Source organism: Melitaea cinxia, chromosome 8, assembly GCF_905220565.1.
Source record: "Melitaea cinxia chromosome 8, ilMelCinx1.1, whole genome shotgun sequence".
NCBI lineage: Eukaryota > Metazoa > Arthropoda > Insecta > Lepidoptera > Nymphalidae > Melitaea > Melitaea cinxia.
The window spans coordinates 9,633,135-9,658,984 of record NC_059401.1 but is presented as its reverse complement, the minus strand read 5'-3'; the positions used below and the strand labels follow the sequence as shown (position 1 = coordinate 9,658,984).

Here is a 25,850-nt window from a genome sequence, read left to right as displayed (position 1 = left end):
TCGTAAAATCCGTTCTTAGCGGATATCTACGCCTTATAATAAGCCTACCTGCCAAATTTCAAGTTTGTGGCTGTTATAGTTTAGGAGATTTCGTGATGAGTGAGTCAACCTACCATCCTCCGTTGTAACCCCAAAAGGGAGTTGATTTCTAAAAATACATTATTTGGACACCTTCTAACTATCTATAGAGCATACATTTTAAATTTCAAGTCTGTTACTTCAAAAACATAGCACTTTCATACAAACTTCCAACCCCGTTTTATCCTCTTAGGGGTTGAATTTCGTAAAATCCGTTCTTAGCGGATGTCTACGCTCTATAAGAAACCTACCTGCCAAATTTCAAGTTTCTAGGTGTTATAGTTTCGGAGATTTCGTGATGAATGACCTTTCGCTTTTATATATATTACTAGCTGTGCCCGCGGCTTCGCCCGCATTGAAATCAGTGTGTCACAAAGTTTTCCCGGTAAAATTCCAGTGAAACTCTCATCAAATCGGCTTAGCCGTTCCATAAACCTTCCTCTTGAAACCCTCTCTCCATTAGTGAAACCGTATGAAAATGCGTTCAGTAGATTTTGAGGAAATCGATCACATACACTTTTGGGGACTTTGTTTTATAATACACTAACTGTTGCCCGTGACTACGTCCGCGTAAGGCGCGCGTCGCGTCAAACAAAATGGTTCGTTAAATTCGTCAGAATTGTGGTATGAAATAATGTAGTAATAATATAGTATTGTAGTGTAAATATGTTTAAAATATACTGCATGCAATTTAGTTTTTAATATGGTTGTACGTAAATATATGTTACGGAATAGCGTAATACACGCGCTTCCGTGATTCCGTGACGACAGGGGTAAATAAAAAAGTATTCTAGTAACGTAAAAGTTAGATATTGTAATAAATATTTTTTTTTGTACTACTTATAAATGATCAATATAAATGTTTCTTGAACTATTAGGGGGTAGCAAACGCGGTTATTTTCCCAAACCCCAATTAAACCCCATTAGCGGTGGAATATCGCAAAATCCGTCTTAGCGGACGTCTACTAACTATAATCTACCTCCCTGCCAAATTTCACTCTTTGTCCATCCTGGATTGATGGGCCATCCAGCGGTTTTTGAGTTTTCGTGATGAGTGAGTCAGTGACCTTTCTCTTATATATATATATATAGATTACGATGCATTATTTGGTCTTCTTTTCACCATCTAGAGAGCATACATTTTAAATTTCAAGTCTCTTACTTAAAAAACATAGGGCTTTCATATAAACTTCCAAACCCCGTTTTATCACCTTAGGAGTCGAATTTCGTAAAATCCGTTCTTAGTGGATGTTTACGTCCTATAAAGAGCCTTTCTGCCAAATTTCAAGTTTGTAGGTGTTATAGTTTCGAAGATTTCGTGATGAGTGAGTCAAGCTACCGTCCCCCGTTTTAACCCCAAAAGGGAGTTGATTTCTAAAGATACATTATTTGGACACCTTCTCATCATCTATAGAGCATACATTTTAAATTTCAAGTCTCTTACTTCAAAAACATAGAACTTTCATACACACTTCCAACCCCCGTTTTATCCCCTTAGGGATCGAATTTCATAAAGTTTGTTCTTAGCGGATGTCTACGCCCTATATGGAGCCTATTTGCTAAATTTCAAGTTTGTAGGTGTTATAGTTCCGGAGATTTCGTGATGAGTGAGACAATCTACCATCCCCCGTTTTAACCCCAAAAGGGAGTTGCTTTCTAAATATACATTATTTGGACACCTTCTCACCATCTATAGAGCATAAATTTTAAATTTCAAGTCTCTTACTTCTAAAACATAGAACTTTCATACAAACTTCCAACCCCCGTCTTACCCCCTTAGGGGTCGAATTTCATAAAATCCGTTCTTAGCGGATGTTTACGTCCTATAAAGAGCCTTTCTGCCAAATTTCAAGTTTGTAGGTGTTATAGTTTCGGAGATTTCGTGATGAGTGAATCAACCTACCATCCCCCGTTTTAATCCCAAGAGGGGGTTGATTTCTAAAGATACATTATTTAGACACCTTCTTACCATCTATAGAGCTTACATTTTAAATTTCAACTCTCTTACTTCAAAAACATAGGACTTTCATACAAACTTCTAACCCCCGTTTTACCCCCTTAGGGGTCGTTTCTCATAAAATCCGTTCTTAGCGGATGCCTACGTCTTATAAGGAGCCTACCTGCCAAATTTCAAGTTTGTAGGTGTTATAGTTTCGGAGATTTCGTGATGAATGACCTTTCGCTTTTATATATATAGAGATGTATGGAACAGAAGTTCTAATAAAAACATGAACTTAAACAGCAGAAGCTAGTTTAAGTTTTTTTTTTTTTTGAGATCTTATTAGAAACAAATAGACGAAAGTTTTTCAACGATTTTAAAAGTTTCACAATTTTATATCTACCATGGAGTATTAAAGTTTATATGGGTGTGCTGCTATTTTAGAAGCTAGAGAAGGAAAAGTTTTTATTTTGACTTTTTATTTTAAATAAGTCAGTAACGCCAGTTGCATTGCAGTATTTTTAGAATTTCAAACCTGGAATTGGTGAATTGGGAGATAAGTAGAAAGTAATTCAATTCAATTTATTTCAGTCGAAAAATTAAACTTTATTGTTTGAATCATTGATTACAAAACGACAGCTGCGTTTCTTCTTATATTTTTTTATTTATAAATTATCTAGGTTTATACGTCTGTAAAACTAAATTCAAGATTAATAGCTAGATAAAAAATAATTTAGAAACTCAATCTTTGGTACATAAGTGAACTTGAATAAACCTAGATGATTACAAAACATAGATATATAGCGTGATTTTAGCAAGACTCTTTCAGTGGAGACTATAAAATATTCAAGCAAATACGCACTATTAGATATAACTTGAAAAGTACTTGATAGGTCTTAATTAAATTTCAATGAAACTACACGACACGTATCCTATCGATAAAAAAAAAACATCGAAATACCCAGTAAAAAGTTCTAAGGTAACAAACATAAAAAAAAATTTATATACCTATACAGACGAATTGAGAACCTCCTCCTTTGTCGGTTAAAAAAAGATTTTATTACATTATAATTAGCCTAGAATCCTTTCGAATGAAAAGTACTTCATCATAAAGAACAATTTTATGAATATTGATTAACATTGTCTCTATTGCAATTAATTCGGACGCTTAATTGAGGAGATAATGTAAAATAAAATGTAACGACGCCGCGTCACGCCGCGTGCCTTTGTAAGTCGCCTAAGTTACACAGTAAAAGGTTTAAAAATATTTTAGTACTTTTTTCCTCAAATTAACGCGGGTGAAAACGCGGGACACAGCCAGTAATACTTATAAAAACATTTTTTTGTGGTAAGCTATATTGTAATAAAAATACAATAAACTGTGTTAGAAATAAAACATTGACTTTTTGAAGTTAAAAAATTTACAGATTTCTATGATGAAAAAAATAAATTAGTAGCAAAAATAAATAGTTATAATTGTGTGGTATGATGGTTATATTAAAAATATGTCGAAGGAAGCCTCGTCTTCCAAAATACCACAAACAACACTTTGTTATAGAGTGAAATGGTTACAATATTTTTTTCCGTTATCCAAGCACGCTATTGTAATATTAAATTCGAAACAACAACCGAACCCAAGTTGTAATCATCTAAATTACTTAAGTTTGAATCTTGTGCTCAAATGAATACATCAAAATGATTGGTGATTAATCAAAGATGATACGTATATATGACAGCGTATCTATCACTCCCTATTTCTTCAACATTAGGTCAGGAAACAGTACAAGAAGTTTTGAATGAACATGCGTATGTACATCTACGTATAACGACTAAATTTTGACAGCACTAATGTTGTCGGCAAACTGTCCCCGGTGACAAGGGTCACTGTAGCCTATTTGTTGAAGTGTATCCACTCTCCTGATACTAGTAATAACTGGCCTTCGTTTGAACGGCTTTTGCATTTTAATCGAGTTGTGTAAAACATTCAAGCATATACATAATACCACATAAACTACAGTTAAGTATGGATGCGACTGGGGTATGTTATGATATTTCAGTTGAACTCGGGTTTTGTTTAAACGGTTAGTAAAAAAGTTATGGGATTGATGTCGAAGATAACATTATAGATTTATTTTTTGTTATAAAATATGTCAGCGTGTATAATATAAAATTTGGAATAGGGACAGAGGCTTCAATTCAATTTATATACAATATTTAAATCGGCATTACGTTTAAGCATTTCTAGAAATAAAATTTACGAATTGATCCAATGAAAATAAAACTGCTGTGTTATACATATTGTGCAATGTTATACATATTGTTGAACCATCGTTTAAGTCTAATATTTGAATTGAGTTAAAAAATATTTTTTCCCTTTGTTTCTCTTTATTTCCGTACTTATCTGATTAGGTGACTTGTAGGATCTCTCTCTACCCATTACACTTGTTATGTATCATACACATTTTCTCTATACACACCCTAAGAATCACAAAAATAATAATTTGGAAGATTGGACCCGGATTTAACGAATCCAAACAGATTTTATTTTGGATATTTTCTAGGTATTCTTATTATAAGGTACATGTTCGGTGTGTTTTAGGTATTTTATATTATTTCTTGTTTGAATAATAATAGTCAATTTATTCTTGTCTCTTAGTAATATTGTAATTACTATAATTTAGGTAATTAAGTTATGAGTGGGTAAAGAAGTCATAAATATTTACGCTTGAATATTATGATTTTCCTTCAATAAATTCGGAATAATTTCGTTCATTGAACAACTAAGTGTGTAAACTGGATTAACGAAATTTATAGCTAATCGTTTTTAAATTATTCGAGAATTAATGATGCTTAACTTCTCTTAAAAATTTGTACCTACACATATTATATATATCACAGGGGTGAGAAATTTCTTTGTTTGAACAGTTAAGTGTACTGAACTGAACATTAATAACATATGTATTTAATGTTGACTCTAGGGCTCTTCCTTCAAAAAGTCAAGTGGATAAACCGAAGATTTTTTTTAAAACACAAGATCAAGATTTTCGAAAAATAGTTCGATGAACTTCGATGATGTTCGATGAACTACAGGTAACTATGAAAATACATACATAGGTTGCATAGGTTGAAGACGTGAGACGTCAAATTTGGATAGTGCATAGTATGTCACATAATTTAAATACAAATGTGAAATGCACAATATATTTTATATTGCGTAGTCGTGTGGCACAAATCGAACTTGTATATGAAACCATATGCAGCGTAAATTACGTGACTTAAACATTGCGACTCATAACTTACAAAATTACGCTCGCTTGGCCTCACCCTCAGAAATAGAGCAGTAACTAGATATATAAACGCTAGTGAACCTGGAACAAATAAAAATGTAGTGTTTGTTTTTTTGAATATGCTGATCTTAATGCACTGACCCAATTCTTTTTTCTGAAGAGTGCTCGTAGATAGTTGTAGGTTATTCATATTATATATTACGCAATGACGCACAAAAGCAGAGCAATTAACATAAATTAGTTTGATGGGTTGATAATCTCGTTCAAATGTGATGGCGAAACGGATCCAACAGAATTAGACATTTTAATGTTTCGCTTCAGCCTGTAATATCGCACTACTGGGTATAGGCCTCTTTCTCCATGCAGGAGAACGACCAGAGCTTAATCCACCACGCTGCTCCACTGCGGGTTGGCGTATATATTCCCTACTATGAGTAACGATCGCTATCAGGCGTACATGATAACAACCGGGACCGACGGCTTAACGTTCTCTCCGAGACACGTTGGGGAGACCTCAAGGACTGCACAAACACCCAGACCACGGCAAACACCTGTATGGCCAATACAAATGTTTGTCATGCGCGGGGATCGAACCCGCAACCACCAGCGCAACAGGCACAATCCATGGCTGGGACCGTTGCACCAACGCGGCATCATTTCAATGTTTACCAGATCAATATGATTATCGGACACGGTATGTAAAACTATATATTATATCCACTTCTTTTTACTCACAAATTCTTTTTACTAATTATTACCACCACGCCTACGAAATCATGACTAGAAAAATAATATACTATAAAAGCTTAAAAATATAGATTACGATTTAAATTGCACATAAAATGTAATTTTAACAAAAATATTTTCTAGAAAACATGTTTTGTGCCTAGAAAAAATTCTAATTTTTGCATTGGGTACAAAGCGAGCGAGACGCCTCGAACTTGACTGTTTTTAAAAGTGCAACGACATGAATGTTGTGTTATGAGTAAATCTAGGTCAAACGGTTTCGTTGGCAGGATTCTATTCTAGTGTAGTAAGCGTATTCGATCTTTAACTTTATTGTTTATGTTTAATATGCCGAGCGAATTAAACTACGCTCTAACAATGAACTTTACTAAACATTAGTTTAGCTATGGAAGACAAGTATAACTACTACTAAATAGACGAACCCGTTGGCGCAGTTGTTTGTTGTTTTCTGTGGCCCGCCCTTTTGTCTGCTCCGCGGGTTACGGGCTCGATTCCAACCTCAGTGTGGGTGTATTTATATATATGACCCGGCTCCAACGATTTTCATGAAATTTAGGGTTTAGGGAGCGATAAATCGATCTAGCTAGGATTCGTTTTTACTAAAGTCGTTTTATCCGAGTTTTTAGGCAATGCAAAACTGCTATAATATTATTAGAATAAGAAGGTAAATTTCGTCGTCTTTTATAAGGTTATAATCACTCAGGTGGGGAATCTGGTGGTCCCGAAATGAGAAGACCCCGGTTCAAATCCAAATTACTCCAGACCGATTGTTTATTCCCTTTTTTTTTCCTAATTGCACTCGTGATTTTTTATTTAAATAACCGGTTCATAATTTTTATGATTATGTTGGTAAGATCGAAAAATATTATTGATATTTCATGAGTATGTAATTGTTATTTAAATAAAATTTCCAAAAACATGATTTACCAAAAAAACTGATCGTAGCTCGGTCATCTAGGTAGGTACTTAAACATGATATACAAAAAAAGTGTAGAATTAACCAAATGAACATAAAAATTAGATATTCTAATAAAATAAATCTAATAAAGTAATGAACAATAATAATTATTATTATATTATTATTATTAATAAAGTAATGAACGTTATTCCATTCAGATCGTTTGTATGTCCTGTTCGTCGCCATCTTATCTTTTTCTTTATGTAATTTCCGCAGCTTTGAAGGAAATGAAACAGGACAGGTACATTAAAATGTTTTTTTTTTAATTTCAAATAAGCGTTATCACTTATTTGAAACTATTGAGGCAATTGCATGTTTGAGGTTAAACATTTACCTTTAAACAAATATTAGAGTTAGAATGCAAAGTGTGAAAACAATATTTAAAGATATAAATATGATTATGAATACATATGTATCTTCGAAAAATATTCTGGTATTTTATAGTTGCAGTTATAGAATATAAAATCAATTTATGTTGTTAATCACAACATATATAAAATTTATTCTGTTTAATCATAGGTGCAGAAAATATCTAAAAACAAAGCGTATCAAGGTTTGGATAGAAACATGTAACCGTGTACCGGGTTGAGCACGCGATTGCGTGTTACAGAAAAGGCACATTACAGTTACAAACGGAATGACCCTTACTTATACCACAGTTACACGCGAATGTCACTGTATGAAGTAAAATCAGCCTCATTTACAGGCTGCTAAATGTAATAAAAATAAATAATCCTTTTAAATAACTTTATTAAATAAATGTAACTACACGTAAGCTTAGGATTCGTTAAATTTATGTGCCTTCTAAGGTGTTGTCCTAGGTACGCGAGGTGACGTGCTGAGGCATACTGCAAAAAAATATTTCTTTTTATTAGACAAGGTAAAACAGTTCTACTAATGTTATAAATACGAAACTTTGTGTGAATATTTGCTTTCAGGCAAAAATGTTTTGAACCGATTTATATAAAACGTGGTAATAGGATATCAAAATTGATATCACAGAGATCAAAATCGATATTATATAAACTACATTTTATCCACTTTTACGAGATCGGTAGTTGTAGGAGTAAAGGTGCAGCCAGCTAAATATATATTCAAGGATTACTTAAAACTTTGGCGTTGTGTCACGTCGCATAGCTGTACCGCATTTTTTCGTCACGTAGGGCAACGATTAATTTATTAGGTTTTAATCAAGTTTATTTGAATTTTTTTTTCTTTGCGCTATAAAACCTACAAAATGTCGTTTTTTTAGTAACATGTACATACGTATATTTACACACATATTTTATATACGTATGACCACATGTGTTACGAAATAAACTCATTTATTTGATTGTATGATAAGATCAGATTAGATTTGTTAGTCATTATAGAGTTTCATTTTGGTCATTATTTTATAACCATGTTTGGGGTGATTCACTTAATTGCAATGGCATTTTATTGTATATAAAAAAGGTTTGGAGTTTGTAGTTTGAAAAATATAGGTAATCTAGCGCCCAAATCGACACTCGACCGGACCCCAGCGTACAAATATAGCATTTATGTGATATCGTTTAAAAGATTATTCATAGTATAAAACAAAGTCGCTTCCCGCCGTCTGTATGCTTACACCTTTAAAACTACGCAACGGATTTTGATGCGGTTTTCTTTAGTAAATAGGGTGATTCCAGAGGAAGGTTTATATGTATAATAAATATATGCTAATATAACAAAAACTATCAGTGTTACTCTTCTATACTATGGTATAAAAGAGGAACATTGATAGTTTTTGTTACCGTGTAAAGCCGGGGCGGATTGCTAGTTTCATATGTATATTGTGATTTAACAATAATAAAATATTTCTAAACAATTGAGCATTTAAATAATTAATTAATTGTTAAAATAGATATAAAGTAATAAATAAAAGTTTCGTCATAAAATTATTTGAGAGTAGGTTTAATAATAATAAATAATAAACTCTTAAATAAAAAACAAAAACAACTTTATTCCAATAGGCTACGAAAGTATTTACGAACGTCATTTTACAAATTAAAATTTTAAATTGTTATAATTTATTTTTAAATTAAACACATAATATAAGATAAAGAACTGTTCACGTCATCATTATTTACTTTTTGATGAATCATCAGCAAATAGCACTATATCACAAATACCCTTGGCATAAAATGACAGATCATTTATATATATATATTAGAAATAGAAAAGAAATTAGAATGGATCCCTTTGGAACGCCCAATTTTTTAGTACAGATCCAGAAGACTTCGTTCCGTTTAATGATACGTGTTGAATTCTATTAGATATATATCACGACGCGTTGGCGCAATGGTCACAGCACTGGTTTGTGGCTGTTGCGCTGGCATTTGTGGACATTTGTATTGGCCATAGTAGGGAGTATATCTGCTAATCCGCATTTGAGCAGCGTGGTGGATTAAGCTCTGATCTTTCTCTTATATGGGGAAAGAGGCCTATGCCTAGCAGTGGCATATTACAGGCTGAAGCGTAGATATATTTGAAAAAATGAGATTAAGAGCTTTACCATTAATACCGCAATACTCAAGTTTACTTAATAGAATCCCGTGGTCCACGTCATCAAATGCCTTTAAATAATAAGTCACAAAATACACCATGAGCATTTTGTGACCTCTCAAAAGCGTCATATATATGTTTGAGAATTGCCTCTAGTGAAACCATATTGTTCACTGTGAAAAATGCCGTAGACATTAAAAAAAAATTGATTTAGAAATTATTAGCTATTGTAAATTTTTTTTTTCAAAAGTAGTACTTAAGGACGGCAGGATTGAGATGTGTTTATAATTACTGGGATCACTTTGACGTCCCTTTTTAAAAAGTTGTAATACTTTACTGTATTTTAACAAATCTGGAAAATAATCTACTTTATGGCATTATTAAAAATCAAAGCTAAGTACGGAGCGAGGTCATCAATGATAGTATCAATTAATTTAACTGAAACGCCCCACAGATCATTTATTTTCTTAATATTAAGACTTAAATGCTTTTAGAATATTTAATGAACCGATAAGGAACAACTTGCGATTTTGAAAGACCAACATTAAATTTGCTAACGTTATTTTAGAAGTTGGGTAGAATTAGTTGCAGATGAATTTAGTCGAGAAGTTAAATCAATGGGTATGTTATCGCAAAAAACTTTAAAGACGTCAATTTATCATTCGAGCTTACAACAGCACAACATACATATGTAATTCTGTTAATGTATTAGATGTGTACTTACTTTTATCATCAGAATTCATAATTCATAATTGATATATTTTCATTTAGCAGCCATGCAAATAGCTTTAAAAGTTTTAGAATATTGTTTTGCATAATCCAAAAAACTAGTCTCCTGCTTCCATTGCTTCATATTGTACAGTTCGTACAATCTATTTCTACTCTTATAAATACCTTCAGAGGTCATCTTATATATAAAATTCTCGTGTCACAATGTTAGTTACCATACAGCTCCGAAACGGCTGCACCAATTTTTATGAAATTTTGTGCGCAAATCGGGTACGTCTGAGAATCGGCCAACATTTATTTTTCATACCCTTATGTTATGAGGGGGGGGGGAGTTAAGGGGTGAATAACATATATGGCAAACAACGTTTGCGGGGTCAGCTAGTTTATATCTAAAGTTTTAAGTTTAAGTTATATAAACCGATTCTAAGCCATAGAAGACTGATTTTAATTTGTTAAATTAGCGATATTGGAAACTGTCTGTGAAATCTATGAATATAATCTATAAAAGTAAAGATTGCTTCTCATTTATTTGGATTGTCACAATATCCATTATTGAATTTCGTACATATAAATGAGTACTTTTTTTTGTTTTAGAATAATATAGTCAACTTGTATTCCCCACTTTAGTTTTTTAGCTTTCATAATAAAAAAAATCCTTTTAATCCGATTACGTTTTAAAACGTATTTAAGCATCATGATTTTCTGATTTTTGTATTATGTAAATTGTAACACATTTTCACTATACAGCCAATGAAATACTCAAGAATAAATAAAATTAACTGTATTGAACCAAGGAAACGGAACAATAGGAAAACAAAATAATAAAACGGGAAGATAATATTAAGTTACAAGTCTGAGGCTTTTCTGGCTGTAAAACAAACATACGAGACTGTTAGCGAAATAGGTAAACAAAGTCTTACAATCTATTTAAACGTTGAAAGAGATTTATTCTCAAATGGTATAACAATCATCCCACAGTTTATTTACGCTACATCCAAGACCAAGCTATTTGGATTGCATTAGTATTATATTATTAGTATATAGTATTACACACACACATATACATATATATATATATAGTATTACTTTTAAAATAAAATACGGGACTAAGTATTAGACAGAAACGGTTGGTAAAATGTGATATGTTTATTCATGGTTCTAATGCAGACATTGATGGAGGGCAGTTCTGAATCTTGGCTACAGCGCCCAACAAATGGGTTTACATTAGATTCAGGCACAAACGAACATTGTATGTTGAAGCTATAGAAATGTGACCTCTATAGCTAGTGGTTTTACCTTTTTACTACGTAAATATTTTAGTTTGTGTTTGTGTGTTATTTTGTCTAATTGTATTTGATTGTTTAACTGTCTTTTGCACGCTTTATAAGTGAAGAGCATGTGTGCTCTACTTTCGCCCTACAAATATCGAGTGTTTTTTTGAACTAAGATTACATACATATAATCACGCTTCTTTCCCGTAGGGGTAGGCAGAGACCACTTCTTTCCACTTGCTACGATCCTTACATACTTCTTTCGCTTCATCCATTTTCGTTATTCCCTTCATACATGCTCTTCGGTTTAGGGTACTCTTGACCTGGCCTTTTTTTGAACTGAGATTGTTTCTATTTATTTTCAATCACACTTGTAGAATAATATTTACCCATAAATATCATAGAAAATCACTAGTTTAAAAACTTATAACATTTTTAAAAGATCATTTTGATTTTTAATGTAATGTATTCTAATGTTAAAACAATTATTCCGTTGACGTCGATGTGTTTGTAGCTATGTATAGTATACGCTTCAGTATTATCAAAACTAAGTTCTGTCGAAGGTAACGGTCAAATTCAATGTGTTTGTAATTATAATAAGCAATAAACTAAAATCCACTTATCGTTTGTATATCTATGTAAATAAGGTTCCTTTACAATACATGCGCAGTACCTTTTTTTCTGCTGGATGGACAGTGGCGCGAAATATTTAAAAGTATTTTTTATTCTGTCCACAATACCTACACTTATAAATACGCAATATTTATTGTTTTTTTTGTTAAATGTTGTCGTAATTTAACAAAATACCGGTCGGCATTTCGTATAAAAAATTAAAATCATTATAAGTAAAACCGTTCATAAACTATTTTTATCTTAGATATAGAGTTAAAGTTAGTCTGCTGTGTGATTATGGCAGTAAAGAATATTTCTTCCCGTTGGTGTCGTAAGAGGCTAGTAAGGGATAACAAAGTTCCACTAGCACCTTTGAACTTAAAAAACCCACTACTGGCCTAACCATCCAACTGTTGGCTTTGAAATGCACAGGCCAAAGAGGGCAGCAGCGTCTTCGGTGCGACAAAGCCAGCTCTGCGGTCACCAACCCGCCTACGCAGCGTGGTGACTATGAGCAACACACGTGAGTTCATTTTAGGTGCGAACTCGTTGAGGCCTATGTCCAGCAGTGGACTTCGATAGGCTGAACTGATGATAAAGTAAAAAAAAGTTGTACATGTAAACTTTTAAGACACTATTACTTTGTTGACACATTTACGTGTTATAAAAATGTATGTTGATAATAAAATATTGTAATTAAATTACTTTCGTTACTTTTGTTGCAGATTGTTCGAAAATCTCAAGCCACTACGATCGTAAGAATTTGAGGTGAGTTAAATAGTTATAAAATTTAAAATTTTAATGTTTAACCTACGTTCTTCGTAGTATACGCAAAAATGATAAGCAATATTAACGACAGTTTCTTTCTGTTTGCCAATCTCTTAATCAACACCAAGTTACATATTAATTTTTTGAAAATAAATTATTTATAAAATATATGTTTTAATATATGTACATATACTTCAATCAACCAAACATTATTTATAATTTACATGGTATTTTATTCATTTCTTACCAATTAATAACACTCACAACCCATAAATACACATGTAAAAGTTTCTTTTGTTAATATTGATCTTTTCTAAAGTAATTGTTTGTAAAATAAAAATATTTTTTTCAAATAAACGATAAAGAAAGCTTTAATTATATTAGTTTTATAATACACACATTCGTCTGTCTCTAATGAAGGAAACTAACGCTTGTATTTTACGTGACAGCCGGATTAAATAGCTAAATAACAACAATAATACATTTCACCATCTAGACCATCTAGACGAGAAAGAAAATAAAACGCGTGTTATATAGCGTTCGGGCATCTGGACCTTGGAGAGATTGACACGACTGCGCCTCACGAACGAGTTGATCCGTATTTCTTACACCATAAGATTTATATTTTTAACATTATCCATACGTTATATACTTGTTCTCTTTCTTGGTATTTGTTTTTACTGTTATGAGCAAAACGTGGTTTAAAAATAAAATAAACTTGTAGTCGCCCAGAGGTCGAAATTCGACCATAATTAAAAATTTAAATTTAAGAAAATCAAAAAATTGTGAAAATAAAGAATCTTTTAAAATGTTTCAATTTGACTACAGACTGACAATCAACAAAAGACCATAATATGCGTGTGTGTGTCAAATACATGGTAGTGTGTGTAATATTTTTTTTTTGATTTAATATATTTTTACGCATAATTTAAAAAAGTACATTATCATTCTGCACTCCTTCTCTATATAAACTATAAGTGTGCGAAATTTCATACTCCTCCGTCCACGCAATTTTCGTAAAAAGGGGTACAAAGTTTTTGCTTCACGTATAATAATAATATATTCTTTATTGTACACCAAAATATAAACTCACGTGCTTAAATTTTATTAATAAATAAATAATATCTTCTTTTTTGTGTGTGCAATAAAGTTTAATAAATAAAATAAATAAATAATATTTGATGATTATAAATAATATACTGTGTACGGTCTATATATATATATATATATATATATATATATATATATATATATATATATATATATATATAAATATATATATAAAGACTAATAAAATTAAATGAGTATTTATAAGTAATATTCATTCATTTAATAATTTAAGTAAAACTTGTATTTATTGTAAACTTCATTTTGATTGTACATATTGACTACCTACCTCTTTTAAAAAAAATCTTCAATTCTTCAATTTCAAGTGTGTGTGTCAGCTCCAACTCTCGACTGGAGTTTACTCTTTCACATCGACTGTCTAAATAGGCACAAAAAAGGCTTACTAGTATAAGAAAAAGATTAATAACATATCAAATGGTAAATAAACGAATCAAATAACGCCTATATTGATCGATCGATCGACGTTATTAAAAAACGTCGACGTCGTCGTTGGACGATGTTTTCTTAGTAGTTTATCTTTCCGACTTACTTTACTAGAAACATAACGAGGTCATTCGTTCAATAGCTTTTACTTCTCATTTTTTTTTTTCATGCCGGGGCCTTATATGAAAATCTATTCTTAAGGAGTAAACTCTAATAAGTAATGTTTAAGCATTATCATACAACACTACGAGTATTAGTCATATTTTAGTAGGTGCTTATCTATATAGAGTGAAAAACATAAATCGTTTAAAGAGCATATTTTATTTTATTTAAATATCAAACATAGATCTATGTGTGTGTTTCTGATATTTATAGAAAAAAATATATTGCATAAAATAGAAAACAAAGATGAACTAAGATGACATGCTATCAGAGTCTGACGTTGCTAGGATAGGTGTTTATAACAAAAAAAAGCATATTGTTTATAGTAGCTTTATGAATTATTCAATGCCATATACTTTATTTTTAAAAAAGTTATAAAATTTACACATTTTATTCGTTATACGTGATTTATGCGAGCGAAGCATGGACTAAAATAAAATGGTAAAAACAGCCGCAGGTTAAGATAGTTAGTTTTTAATTATTTTTTTTCTAGATAAACAGGAATTTTTTTATAGCTTAATTTGTTTTGGATATTGTAATTTCTAACAATTTACTAAGTTAATTCACATTAAATAATTCTTCAGTAAAATGAACGTTTTTTGTGCCCAAAGGATTATGGACACGTGTCCGTTTTTAAAAAGACACAATTCAGTGACTGACGTTCAGTAAGGCTGAGTTTTAATATAGATTTCCAATGAAATTATAACATAAAAAAGCCTCAAAACTAATAGTCCATTTAATAACAACTCCTAAGTGACTAAAATTCAGTTTCAGGCTTTAGAGATAATTTGCGTTTTAGTTCTGTTATGTTTAAATGAAAATTTATGATGAAAGTAAATTAAATCTGTGTTTTAGCTTCTAAAATATGTGAAATTATGATCATTGATTGGGTAGAAAGTTATATTATGCGTTGATACTAAATATGTCTTATAAGTGTCATTCAATGTTCACACCACTGATTTTTTTTTTTTGCACCAAGAAATTAAATTGTTTGAGGTCTTAAGACATCGAACTGCAACTTGATAATAATCTTAGTAATTTCGAGGAGACATTATATAACATTTTAATACAGTCTCGGACACTTATGACGACATTTTATTTTCAGGAAGGTGGAGTCACAGGGAATGACGCTCAGTAGTGAAGACAGCAGGTGTGGCGCAGGTTGAACTGGCGCGTGGCATGTGGGTGCTGCTGATGCTTGCACTGGCGGTTGCCGTCTCCGCCGAATGTCCTCGGCACTGTGAGTGCAAGTGGCGCAGTGGAAAAGAATCCGCATTATGTGCTCACGCTGGCCTAACCGCTGTTCCACCACGTCTAGATCAAACCACTCAGTTGCTCGATTTAACGGAAAACAGAATCACAAGTCTTCGTGACGACGCTTTTTCATCTGCAGGCCTAATAAATCTTCAACGTCTTTATTTATCTGCCTGCCATTTAAGGGTTATACGACAAAATGCATTCAGAGCGCTCGTAAATCTAGTTGAGCTCGACCTTTCCAGAAATCGTCTAGATTCAGTGCCGTCACATGCTTTTGACTCAATACCTGAACTCCGAGAGCTTCGACTAGGTGACAACCCTATAATAAAAATTAAAGGTGAAGCGTTTTCGTCTTTGCCTCATCTAGTAAGGTTAACTCTTAGTGCTTGTAAAATATCAGAAATAGATTTAAGTGGGTTCAAAGGTTTGGAAGGATCATTAGAGTACTTGGATCTAAGTAAAAATAAACTTCAAGTACTTCATGTTGCTGTTTTAGCACCTCTTAGATCATTAAAAGGACTAGAACTTGCAAGTAACCCATGGGATTGCAATTGTGATTTAAGACCATTGCGAGACTGGATGATAAGAAAAAATGTTCCTGCAACTGTAGTACCCGATTGCGCTTTACCACCTCGCTTAATTTCGCATCCATGGGATCGTCTCGATCTGGAGGATTTTGCGTGTTTTCCAGAAGTATCAGTTAGCTCTAACAGTTTAAGGGGCGTGGAAGGAGAAGAAGTGACATTAGTCTGTAAAGTTGTTGGTGTACCAGCGCCTAGAGTCCGATGGTTGCGTGCTGGGCGTCTCCTAGCAAATAGCACATCATTAAGTTATAATTCAGGCAGAGCATTTACTTTGCGTAGTGAAGGACAAACAAGTAATTTGACTATTAAATCAGCAGATATTCAGGACACCGGAATTTATACGTGTAATGCTGAAAATAGAGCTGGGAAAGCAGAAGTAATCTTAAATTTAACAATAGAAAAGAAAAATCCAAACAGAGGTTTTGGCGGAAAGGCGCTGATGGCAGGAATGGCTGTGTCTGCAGTAATAGTTTTAAGTTCATGTCTGATAGGATTATGTGCATATGAAACTCGTAAAAAAAGACAAATAGTTAGGTGGCATGAACAAATGGTTACTTCAAACCATAATGATAATAGTTATGAAAAAATAGAAGCTAATTTAAAAACTAACGAGGAAGTTTCGAGAGCTCTTATTTGCGATATTAATCGAAAACGAGGTGACTACAGAAATGTACCGTCACACGACCCCGAAGAAGAATTGGATGCATTTAGTCGAGAAGGAATGAGAGATCAAAGAGAATCGTCTACTCCACCTCGTGAAAATCGTTGGCGACGAGTTGATGTTGAGCCTTCGTCCACAAATACTGGCGAATTAGTACAAGACTTGCACATACCACGGCTGAGCGAATACAATATAAGGTACGACTAAGCTTGTGTATTTTTTGTACGTAATTTTGTTTTTCTACGGTTGATTCCTTTGAGTTGAATTTGCGAGTTTCTGGTTTAAAAAATTTACTATCACTGGTTCTCCATCAGAAAACAAAATACGTATAGCAAGCCTGTTGAATTAAACATCACGAAGTAAGAATATTGTTTTAGCAGAATCGTGATACTGATAATTATATTCTGTGAACTTCGCAAATTTATTAAGAGTTTAGTTTAGTTATTTAGGATTTTGTATGGTATATGATGATAATATTGTATGTTTGTTTGATTAAATAAAGACATACAAAGACTATTTCAAAACTATTTTATTTTAAAGAATATTTCTAAGAAAACATACATTGGAGTTCTTTAGAAGTCAGTTAAACAAATAAATATATTCAACGAGGTGTAGCTATTATCGCATTACAGAAAAAAAAAACAAAACGTTCTCACTAAAACTTGTCTTTTTAATTACAGAGCGGAAACAACAACTGAATCATTACAGAATTCTAAATCCGCGGGGATTTTAAGCAGCCACTTAGAAATTTTACCTGAAAATCGATTTAACAATAATTCTCGACAATGTCCACGCTCACGCCTCAATGACCGTTTCGATAATGATCAATCTGGTAGTGATAGTGAAAAGAACTATCCAGATCTCATAGAGATGAGCGCTTTAGGGTCATCTTCATATTTTCGAAACGACAATAAACATGATCCTTACTATTTTTACACAATACCTCGGAGAAAAGATGGAGATAGTCGAAGTCCACTTTTAAATAGTCGTAGAAATAGTTCAGGAGGCGATTCAGTAACATTTTTTGAAAGAAGTTACGACAAAAATAGACCTACAGCAAGCGGACGTCGATCAAACAGTTTTTTAGACCTTTCCGTAGGCGGTTTTCGTATGCGCCGAAACCCTAGCTTACCGGCTTCACCATCCAGGGAGCAATCGTCAGTTCCGTCCGCTACACCACTTCTAGATTTAACAGGCCTTCGAGACTACTCACGAACAGGTCAACCTTTCGAAGATTTTGATTTTCGAGCTTCACAGCTAGAAAAATTTTTAGAGGAATATAGATCTTTAAGGGAACAACTTTCAAGAATGAAAGAGACTAGAGAAAATTTACAAAGAACGAGAGCTGTCGAAAATGATGAGTTGAGATCTATTCTCAAAGGAAAACCCAGTATAGCAGTTACAGAAACTTCATCCTCAGTGGCTTTGGCAGATGCAGCTTCTCCATTAGCTCTCAGCCCACCGGAGTATAAGCCCCAAGGCTCGCGACCAGAATGGCTAACAACATTACTATATCGTAATTAAATCTTTTTGTAAATAATTATACCTATGAACTGATGTTAATGATAAGCAATTAAATTGTTTGTAAGTAAAGTGATAAATAGTATCATTCTTTTAAAGTTAAAATAAATTTGAAATTAAAAGTCTTAACGTTTTTTACTTAAAACAAAGTACAATATAGTAGAGGTGTCTATAGTACATATTTAATGAAACATATTACCACGTAAGTTTATTGTCAACGTTAAACGGTATTGAATATTTATCAAGGCAGCGAATGCTCCATTAATTATTTAACGCCCATAAAAATTTTGAAAATAGAGTTGAATGTGTATTCTTTGAATTTCATGTTCTGTAAACACTATTTTACGTTAGCAATCATATTAACTATTATATACAAAGGGTAAATGTTCATATGTTGACCAATAAGTGGTTATAGTAAACGAAGGGCTGATGTATTAATTAAATGTAACAGTTTCGTTCAATATTCGGAAATCAAAAGCTTTAATGATGAAATGTTCTGGATTTACTCAACCCAATTAGTGTTTCGTAGTCCGTACTACTGGACAAATTTATCGAAAAATAACGATCTCTCCACTTTTTATTGAAATCAAACACAAACTTGTTTGAAAAATATGCCAAGAAGATACTTCGCTTTAGAAGAAATTCTTGAAAGAAAACTTCGTTTATTTTGAACTGATTTATATTTTTTATTTACCAGATACATTAGAAAAAGTTGTTTCATTATAATCAGATATATTGAGATAATTTTTAAATATCAACTACCTTAAACTAATAAAATAAAATGATATTCTGTATATGCCTAACGTTTATTTAAAAAATATTTACATATCAAATCGTACCTTTAAAGGAGCAATTCTTGTATATATATGTATATAATTACATATGTAATTGAATCTCGGAAACAGCTGCGAAGATTTTCATGGAATTTAGTATGCAGAGGGTTCCGGGGGCGAGAAATCCATCTAGCTAAGATTTATTTTTAGGAAATGTCATTTTATTTGTAATTTCAGGCAATGAAAAACTGCTACAATATCTTTAGAATACGAAGATAAATTTCACTATCATCTACAAGATTATAATAACTCAAAACTAGAAGACCCCAGTTTGAGTGCAGATGTCTCTAGTCGGATTATTTTTTCCCCTTTTTTAGTTCCTTCTTTTGTAACAAAAACTTTTATTGAAAACCCTTTATAAACTCTATCGCCATATAACGCCTATCTATACCTAAGTACATTAAAAAATCGGGGTGGTTTCGGGACCGCCTAATTGATCAAAAATAAATAAAAACCACCGAAGTTTAATTAAAGAATAATTATAATATATAAAACAATTTTCACATATCAAAATATAAATTAAATTATCAAATTTCAAAATCAAATTCTAAACGTCTATCAAAAAATATTTTTATTAATTTTATAAAAAACATGAAATGAAGTTTTATTATTATTTCTATATAAAAAGTCTGTATATGTGGATCCGCCACAGTAAAGTTCTAAAAATAATATGTAAACGTCTAATTTCCGAAGTAACTAAAAGTTTCATAATTTACTATATTGATTTGTTTTTCATTAAAAGTTTATTTCTAAATCTCAGACTTATTTCGTAAAACGCAACGTTAAAATGGCGCGAGTTAAATTGTCGATCCAATAGACAGAGCGAGAGTTCGCAATTACAGCTGTCCGAACGAATTGTGTGCTCGACAATAAAAGCGATACTTTTATTGAAGCTGTAAATTTCGAAGCCGTTGTCGACGCGATATCGATGTCGTATCGTATCCGTTTCTTTGTTTGTAAGTTTGATACAATGCGTGCCAGATTCGTGTGATACATAGATTTTTGAGCAATATTTTTTTTAAAAGCTTATTTACTATTTAAATGAAACAAACGAAATAATACGCAAAAAATTTAGACTAGACACATATGCTAACTCAGATTATTTTTATTTTAATCTTTGTTATAATTTTTTTTTTGAAAATCACTTCTTAATATAAGTATAGCTAGTCGCATCAGCCTGTAATACTTTAGATGATATTCGAAAATCGAAAGTTTCGAAAGCGAATCGAAAAGTATAATTAATTATAATAATTAAGCTACTACAAACATCCCAAATCCTTAGAAAAAAGCTGCATATAGTAAATTAGGTTTTGGTACAATATACTGCAGAAACTATTCCTATGTTGAACCAGTATTTGACAGGATTTATTTTATGTGGAATCGCCAAATGTATACGACGTACGAACTGACTGCAATACGATCAACGCATATTCTGTCAGTGTGGTGGCAACTTGTGATTCATGTGAAAATAAACGTGAACGAAATATCCGGTCTATTTCATTCCCAACCAGTCATAGTTCACTCGTTCATTCAATTCCACTTACAACTGGCTTCCTGATATTAATAGCAAATGTATTTGAACATTTTTTGAAGTGGGTTTTAAAATATATGTTTCAAAATATATTTCACAGTAAAATGTTTATCTATTGAGATATTTAGCCTTGCGTACATAACTTTTATATTAATTAGTGGATTCAGTTGGTAATCCAGACAAGAAGGTTTTTACCGCCAGTAGAATATCATAATCGGCTGGCAACAACGGCGATGATTACAATCAACTTAAAAAATAGTGGTTACATTTCTTTTTTTTTACAAAAGTAGGTCAAATGTATGCTGAATTGACTCTAAAGTGACAATACGACGAGTAAAGTTTGTATTCTCTTGTACGTTATACAAAAAACTAGCGGCTATACCGTAGCGATGTGTTTAGATATACCTTTTATTTTTCTGCTGATAGTACATGTATGACTTAAACATACACGTATCCTTCATGAAAATAGAAGGTTCAGTCCAACAGTAAGTATAATGAAGTTAGGTAACGATACTATAAAAGTATAAATACAATAGTATTATGTATACTTCATAATTAATACTATTAAGTATTCATAAAAACTTTTTGAGATTTGTACTTATACAAAACGCACACATTTAGTGGATATGAGATGAATTGTAGTGGTTTTAATTTGGAGTAATAAAATTTCCTTATCTTTCTATCAACTTTTTATTTTACGTTTACGCACTTTAAGCTTACGTAATTTAAACGTAGCTAGAAACGTGTAAGCAGCGCACGCAACGGAACCAAAAAATAATGTTTTATCCCGCTTTCACAATACTTCTTATTAATGCTCAGCTCTTATTAGTCGTAGTGTGATGTTATATAGCCTATAGTCTTCCTCGATAAAAGAACTATTCAACATAAAAATAATTTTTCAGTTCGAACCAGTTGTTTCTGAGATTAGCGCTTTTAAACAATATATTTTGGATTATAAACACGGTTGTTTGGGTTTTAACATGTTCGACGTTCATTAAATTGGCATAATTTTTTTATTTATGAACCGATTGACGTGAAACAAATATTAGGTTTTAAGTGAAGCTTTCCACATTCGGTCAAAATCGGTCCAACCATTTCAGAGATTAGCCGGAACAAGCAGACAGACAGACAAAATTGGCAAAAAATGATATTTTTGTATATATGTACCGTGTATACGATCCATATGAATATGATGACAGATGATTTCAAAAGTATTACATAGAGTAAATAAGTATTACACTAGAACCTAAAATTAGTTATAGTATGATCATTTCAGCATCATCATCATTTCAGCCTATTACAGTCTACTGCTGGACAAAGGCCTCCACAAGTTCGCGCCTACATGCAAGTTATATTATAAAATAAAAAAAAAATTAAAATACTATACATCGTTAAGTAATGTTTAATATCTGTTATTTTACTTGTGTATACCGAATTACTATTTTATTTATGCACAAATTTAATATAGATATAATTTTTAACAAAAAAAAAACCGACTTCAAAAACGAAACTAAAAAGTGAAAAATAAATTTACTTAGTAAAAAGTAATTTGTATTTTGATTAAGTTAATCAGAAATGATTAAATAAATATTTTATAATTTTGAAGTCGGTGCCAAGTAAAACAATAACTACTCTAGTATCTACTTGTAAGTTGTATTCAGTTTTCTTTCATAATTTGTTTCATTGACTATTAGGTTGAATACTGTTATTATTCTGTTATTGTTTTGACATATCTAATAATATTTTTTGTACTTGTTTGTTGTGTGTGTGTGTGTTGTTTGTATTTGTTATTGTAGCCAGGTTTTTACTTGGCACCAACTTCAAAATTATAAAATATTTATTTAATAATTTCTGATTAATTAAATCAAAATACGAATTACTTTGTACTAAGTAAATTTATTTTTCACTTTTTAGTTTCGTTTTTGAAGTCGGTTTTTTTTTGTTAAAAATTATTTTATTTTACAATTTTTAGTGATGGGTAGACCTAACAAGGATGCTTTTTCTCTTATGTCGGGGGTTCGGAAACATACACAATACACAAGCACAAACACCCAGATCATGACAAACATCTATATGGCCAATACAAATGTCTGTCGTGCGCGGGGATTGAACCCACTAACGCCAGCGCAACAGCCGGTGCTGTGACCGCTGCGCTAACGCGTCGACATACTATGAGTAAAGTTCACTATCAGGTGTACGTAATAACAACCGGGACTGACAGCCTAGCGTGTTCTCCGAGGCTAGGTTGGGAGAACCACAAGGATTAACAATTAGACCGAAAATAAATATTTGTATAAACATAAATATCCACTCCGAGCGGGAATAGAACTCGCGACCGTCGGTGTTTAGGCGCCGCCGACACGCCACATGCACCATTATATCAAAGCGGTCGTCAAACAGCAAAAGGTAACTGCTGTAAATTGTTGAGAAATTCCCTCGAGTGTTTATGGGCTCCATCATCAAACCTGGTCCTGCAACACAGATGACCACACAGCAGGTAATTGCTATAATTCGTTGAAGAGTTCCCTCGACTATCTTTCGTCTCCATCATCAGACTTTAATGGCACTTGTAACTCATATAGGTGCCAAGTTCTCATCAATAGAAACGAATTAAGTTCAAACAGCAGGTAATTGCTATAAGTCGTTGAAGAGTACCCTCGACTATATTTCGTCTCCATCATCAGACTGAAATGGCACTTATAACTCACATATATGCAAAGTTCTCATCAATAGAAACGAATTAAGTTCAAACAGCAGGTAATTGCTATAAATCGTTAAAGAGTTCCCTCGACTATCTTTCGTCTCCATCATCAGACTTTAATGGCACTTGTAACTCATAAAGGTGCAAAGTTCTCATCAATAGAAACGAATTAAGTTCAAACAGCAGGTAATTGCTATAAGTCGTTGAAGAGTACCCTCGACTATCTTTCGTCTCCATCATTAGACTGAAACGGCACTTATAACTCATATATATGCAAAGTTCTCATCAATAGAAACGAATTAAGTTCAAACAGCAGGTAATTGCTATAAATCGGTAAAGAGTTCCCTCGACTAACTTTTGTCTCCATCATCAGACTGTAATGGCACTTATTACTCATATAGGTGCAAAGTTCTCATCGATAGAAACGAATTAAGCTCAAAAAACAGGTAATTGCTATGAATTGTTGAAGAGTTCCCTCGACTATCTTTCGTCTCCATCATTAGACTGAAACGGCACTTATAACTCATATATATGCAAAGTTCTCATCAATAGAAACGAATTAAGTTCAAACAGCAGGTAATTGCTATAAATCGGTAAAGAGTTCCCTCGACTAACTTTTGTCTCCATCATCAGACTGTAATGGCACTTATTACTCATATAGGTGCAAAGTTCTCATCGATAGAAACGAATTAAGCTCAAAAAACAGGTAATTGCTATGAATTGTTGAAGAGTTCCCTCGACTATCTTTCTTCTCCATCATCAGATCGACTCCAGACCTTTATTAAATAGTAGTGCTTTATAGTACTCAATGAAAACATGATTAAATTTACTAGTCACCCTTACGATTTTTGAAAGTTGCCCTCGATTTCTCTGGGATCCCATCATCAGATCCTGGTTTCCTTATCATGGTACCAAACTATGAATATCTCCTTTCCAACAAAAAAAGAATTATCCAAATCGGTTCATAAACGAAGAAGTTATCTCCGAACATAATAAAAATATATATATATACGGTCGAATTGAGTAACCTCCTCCTTTTTTTTGAAGTCGGTTAAAAAAGGAACAAATGTTCCTTTTGAGTGGCTACAATTTCATAATCGAAGCTAACAATATAAAAGCGAATTTTCAAAATAAAATTAATATCTCTGCAGACTGCATTTAGTTAGGCAACGTCTTGATTGTAATAATAAACTAGCTGGTATCCGCGACTTCGTTTGCGCAGGATTAGTAGAAGTACTTCGAGTAGCTTATTATCTTGTCAATATCTATCTTTATACCAAAATAATCGATGTTTATTGTATTTAATCATATCAATATATTTTTCTTGATTACATGATAAATAAAATATTGATCGAGGCAAGAAATGCAATGGGTAACGTTGCCAAAGGGTCAAAGGCTCATCAATAACACAAGAAGGGCGGGAAAATCACGCGATTATATTATAAATCTAAGGCCGGAGCCAAAGGGACAAGCCCTATGTTATACCTAATATAAGACTTAAATGACTGATTCTCATATCAATTTAAGCATACAATGGCCACGTAGCTACGATATAAAGTATACACGAATACTCATACATTATATTATCTCCAAAACTTATAACCGAGGCAGTGATAATTATGTAATAAGTATGAACTAATTAAAGTAACATACAGTATTAAGAAACATATTAGGAATTGTATAAATTTAGAAATTAATTTAAGAAAGGGTTTTTTTTTGTTTTAATGAATAAAATTTAAATATATTGCACATTATATAACGTTACCGTGTAACTTACTTTACTTTATACTTATCATAATCATAATCAAAACATCAAACGTTTTCATATTTTTCATTAGTACGAACTCAACACATATATGAATGTGCGAATATTATATAAGAGATAGTAGCATTTACGAAATCCGTATAAAAAGGTTTCTAGTTTAAATTATCGCGAGTGGAATTGACAGGGGTATCAGTTTTTTTAGATGTTCCGAAGGGACCGGTCCGTAACCCGTGTTACCACACGTTTAACAAAATGACGGACCAGCCTTTTTTATCTCTAGCGTCAATTCGTTACCCACGTGTCTCGTGTCTGCGATACATGTTATTATTTCGACACCTCGAATACATCAAATCTGATATTAATTACATT

The 25,850-nt window shown here is 32.4% G+C and overlaps 1 protein-coding gene across 1 annotated transcript; it reads left to right on the top strand.

Moving 5' to 3' along the window:
• Positions 1 to 15,807: 15,807 nt before the first annotated feature.
• Positions 15,808 to 18,776, top strand: LOC123655962. The gene is made up of 2 exons (XM_045591699.1): positions 15,808 to 17,327; positions 17,811 to 18,776. The coding sequence occupies exons 1-2, from the start codon at positions 15,808 to 15,810 to the stop codon at positions 18,652 to 18,654; spliced, it is 2,364 nt and encodes a 787-aa protein (XP_045447655.1). The 3' UTR covers positions 18,655 to 18,776.
• Positions 18,777 to 25,850: the final 7,074 nt, after the last annotated feature.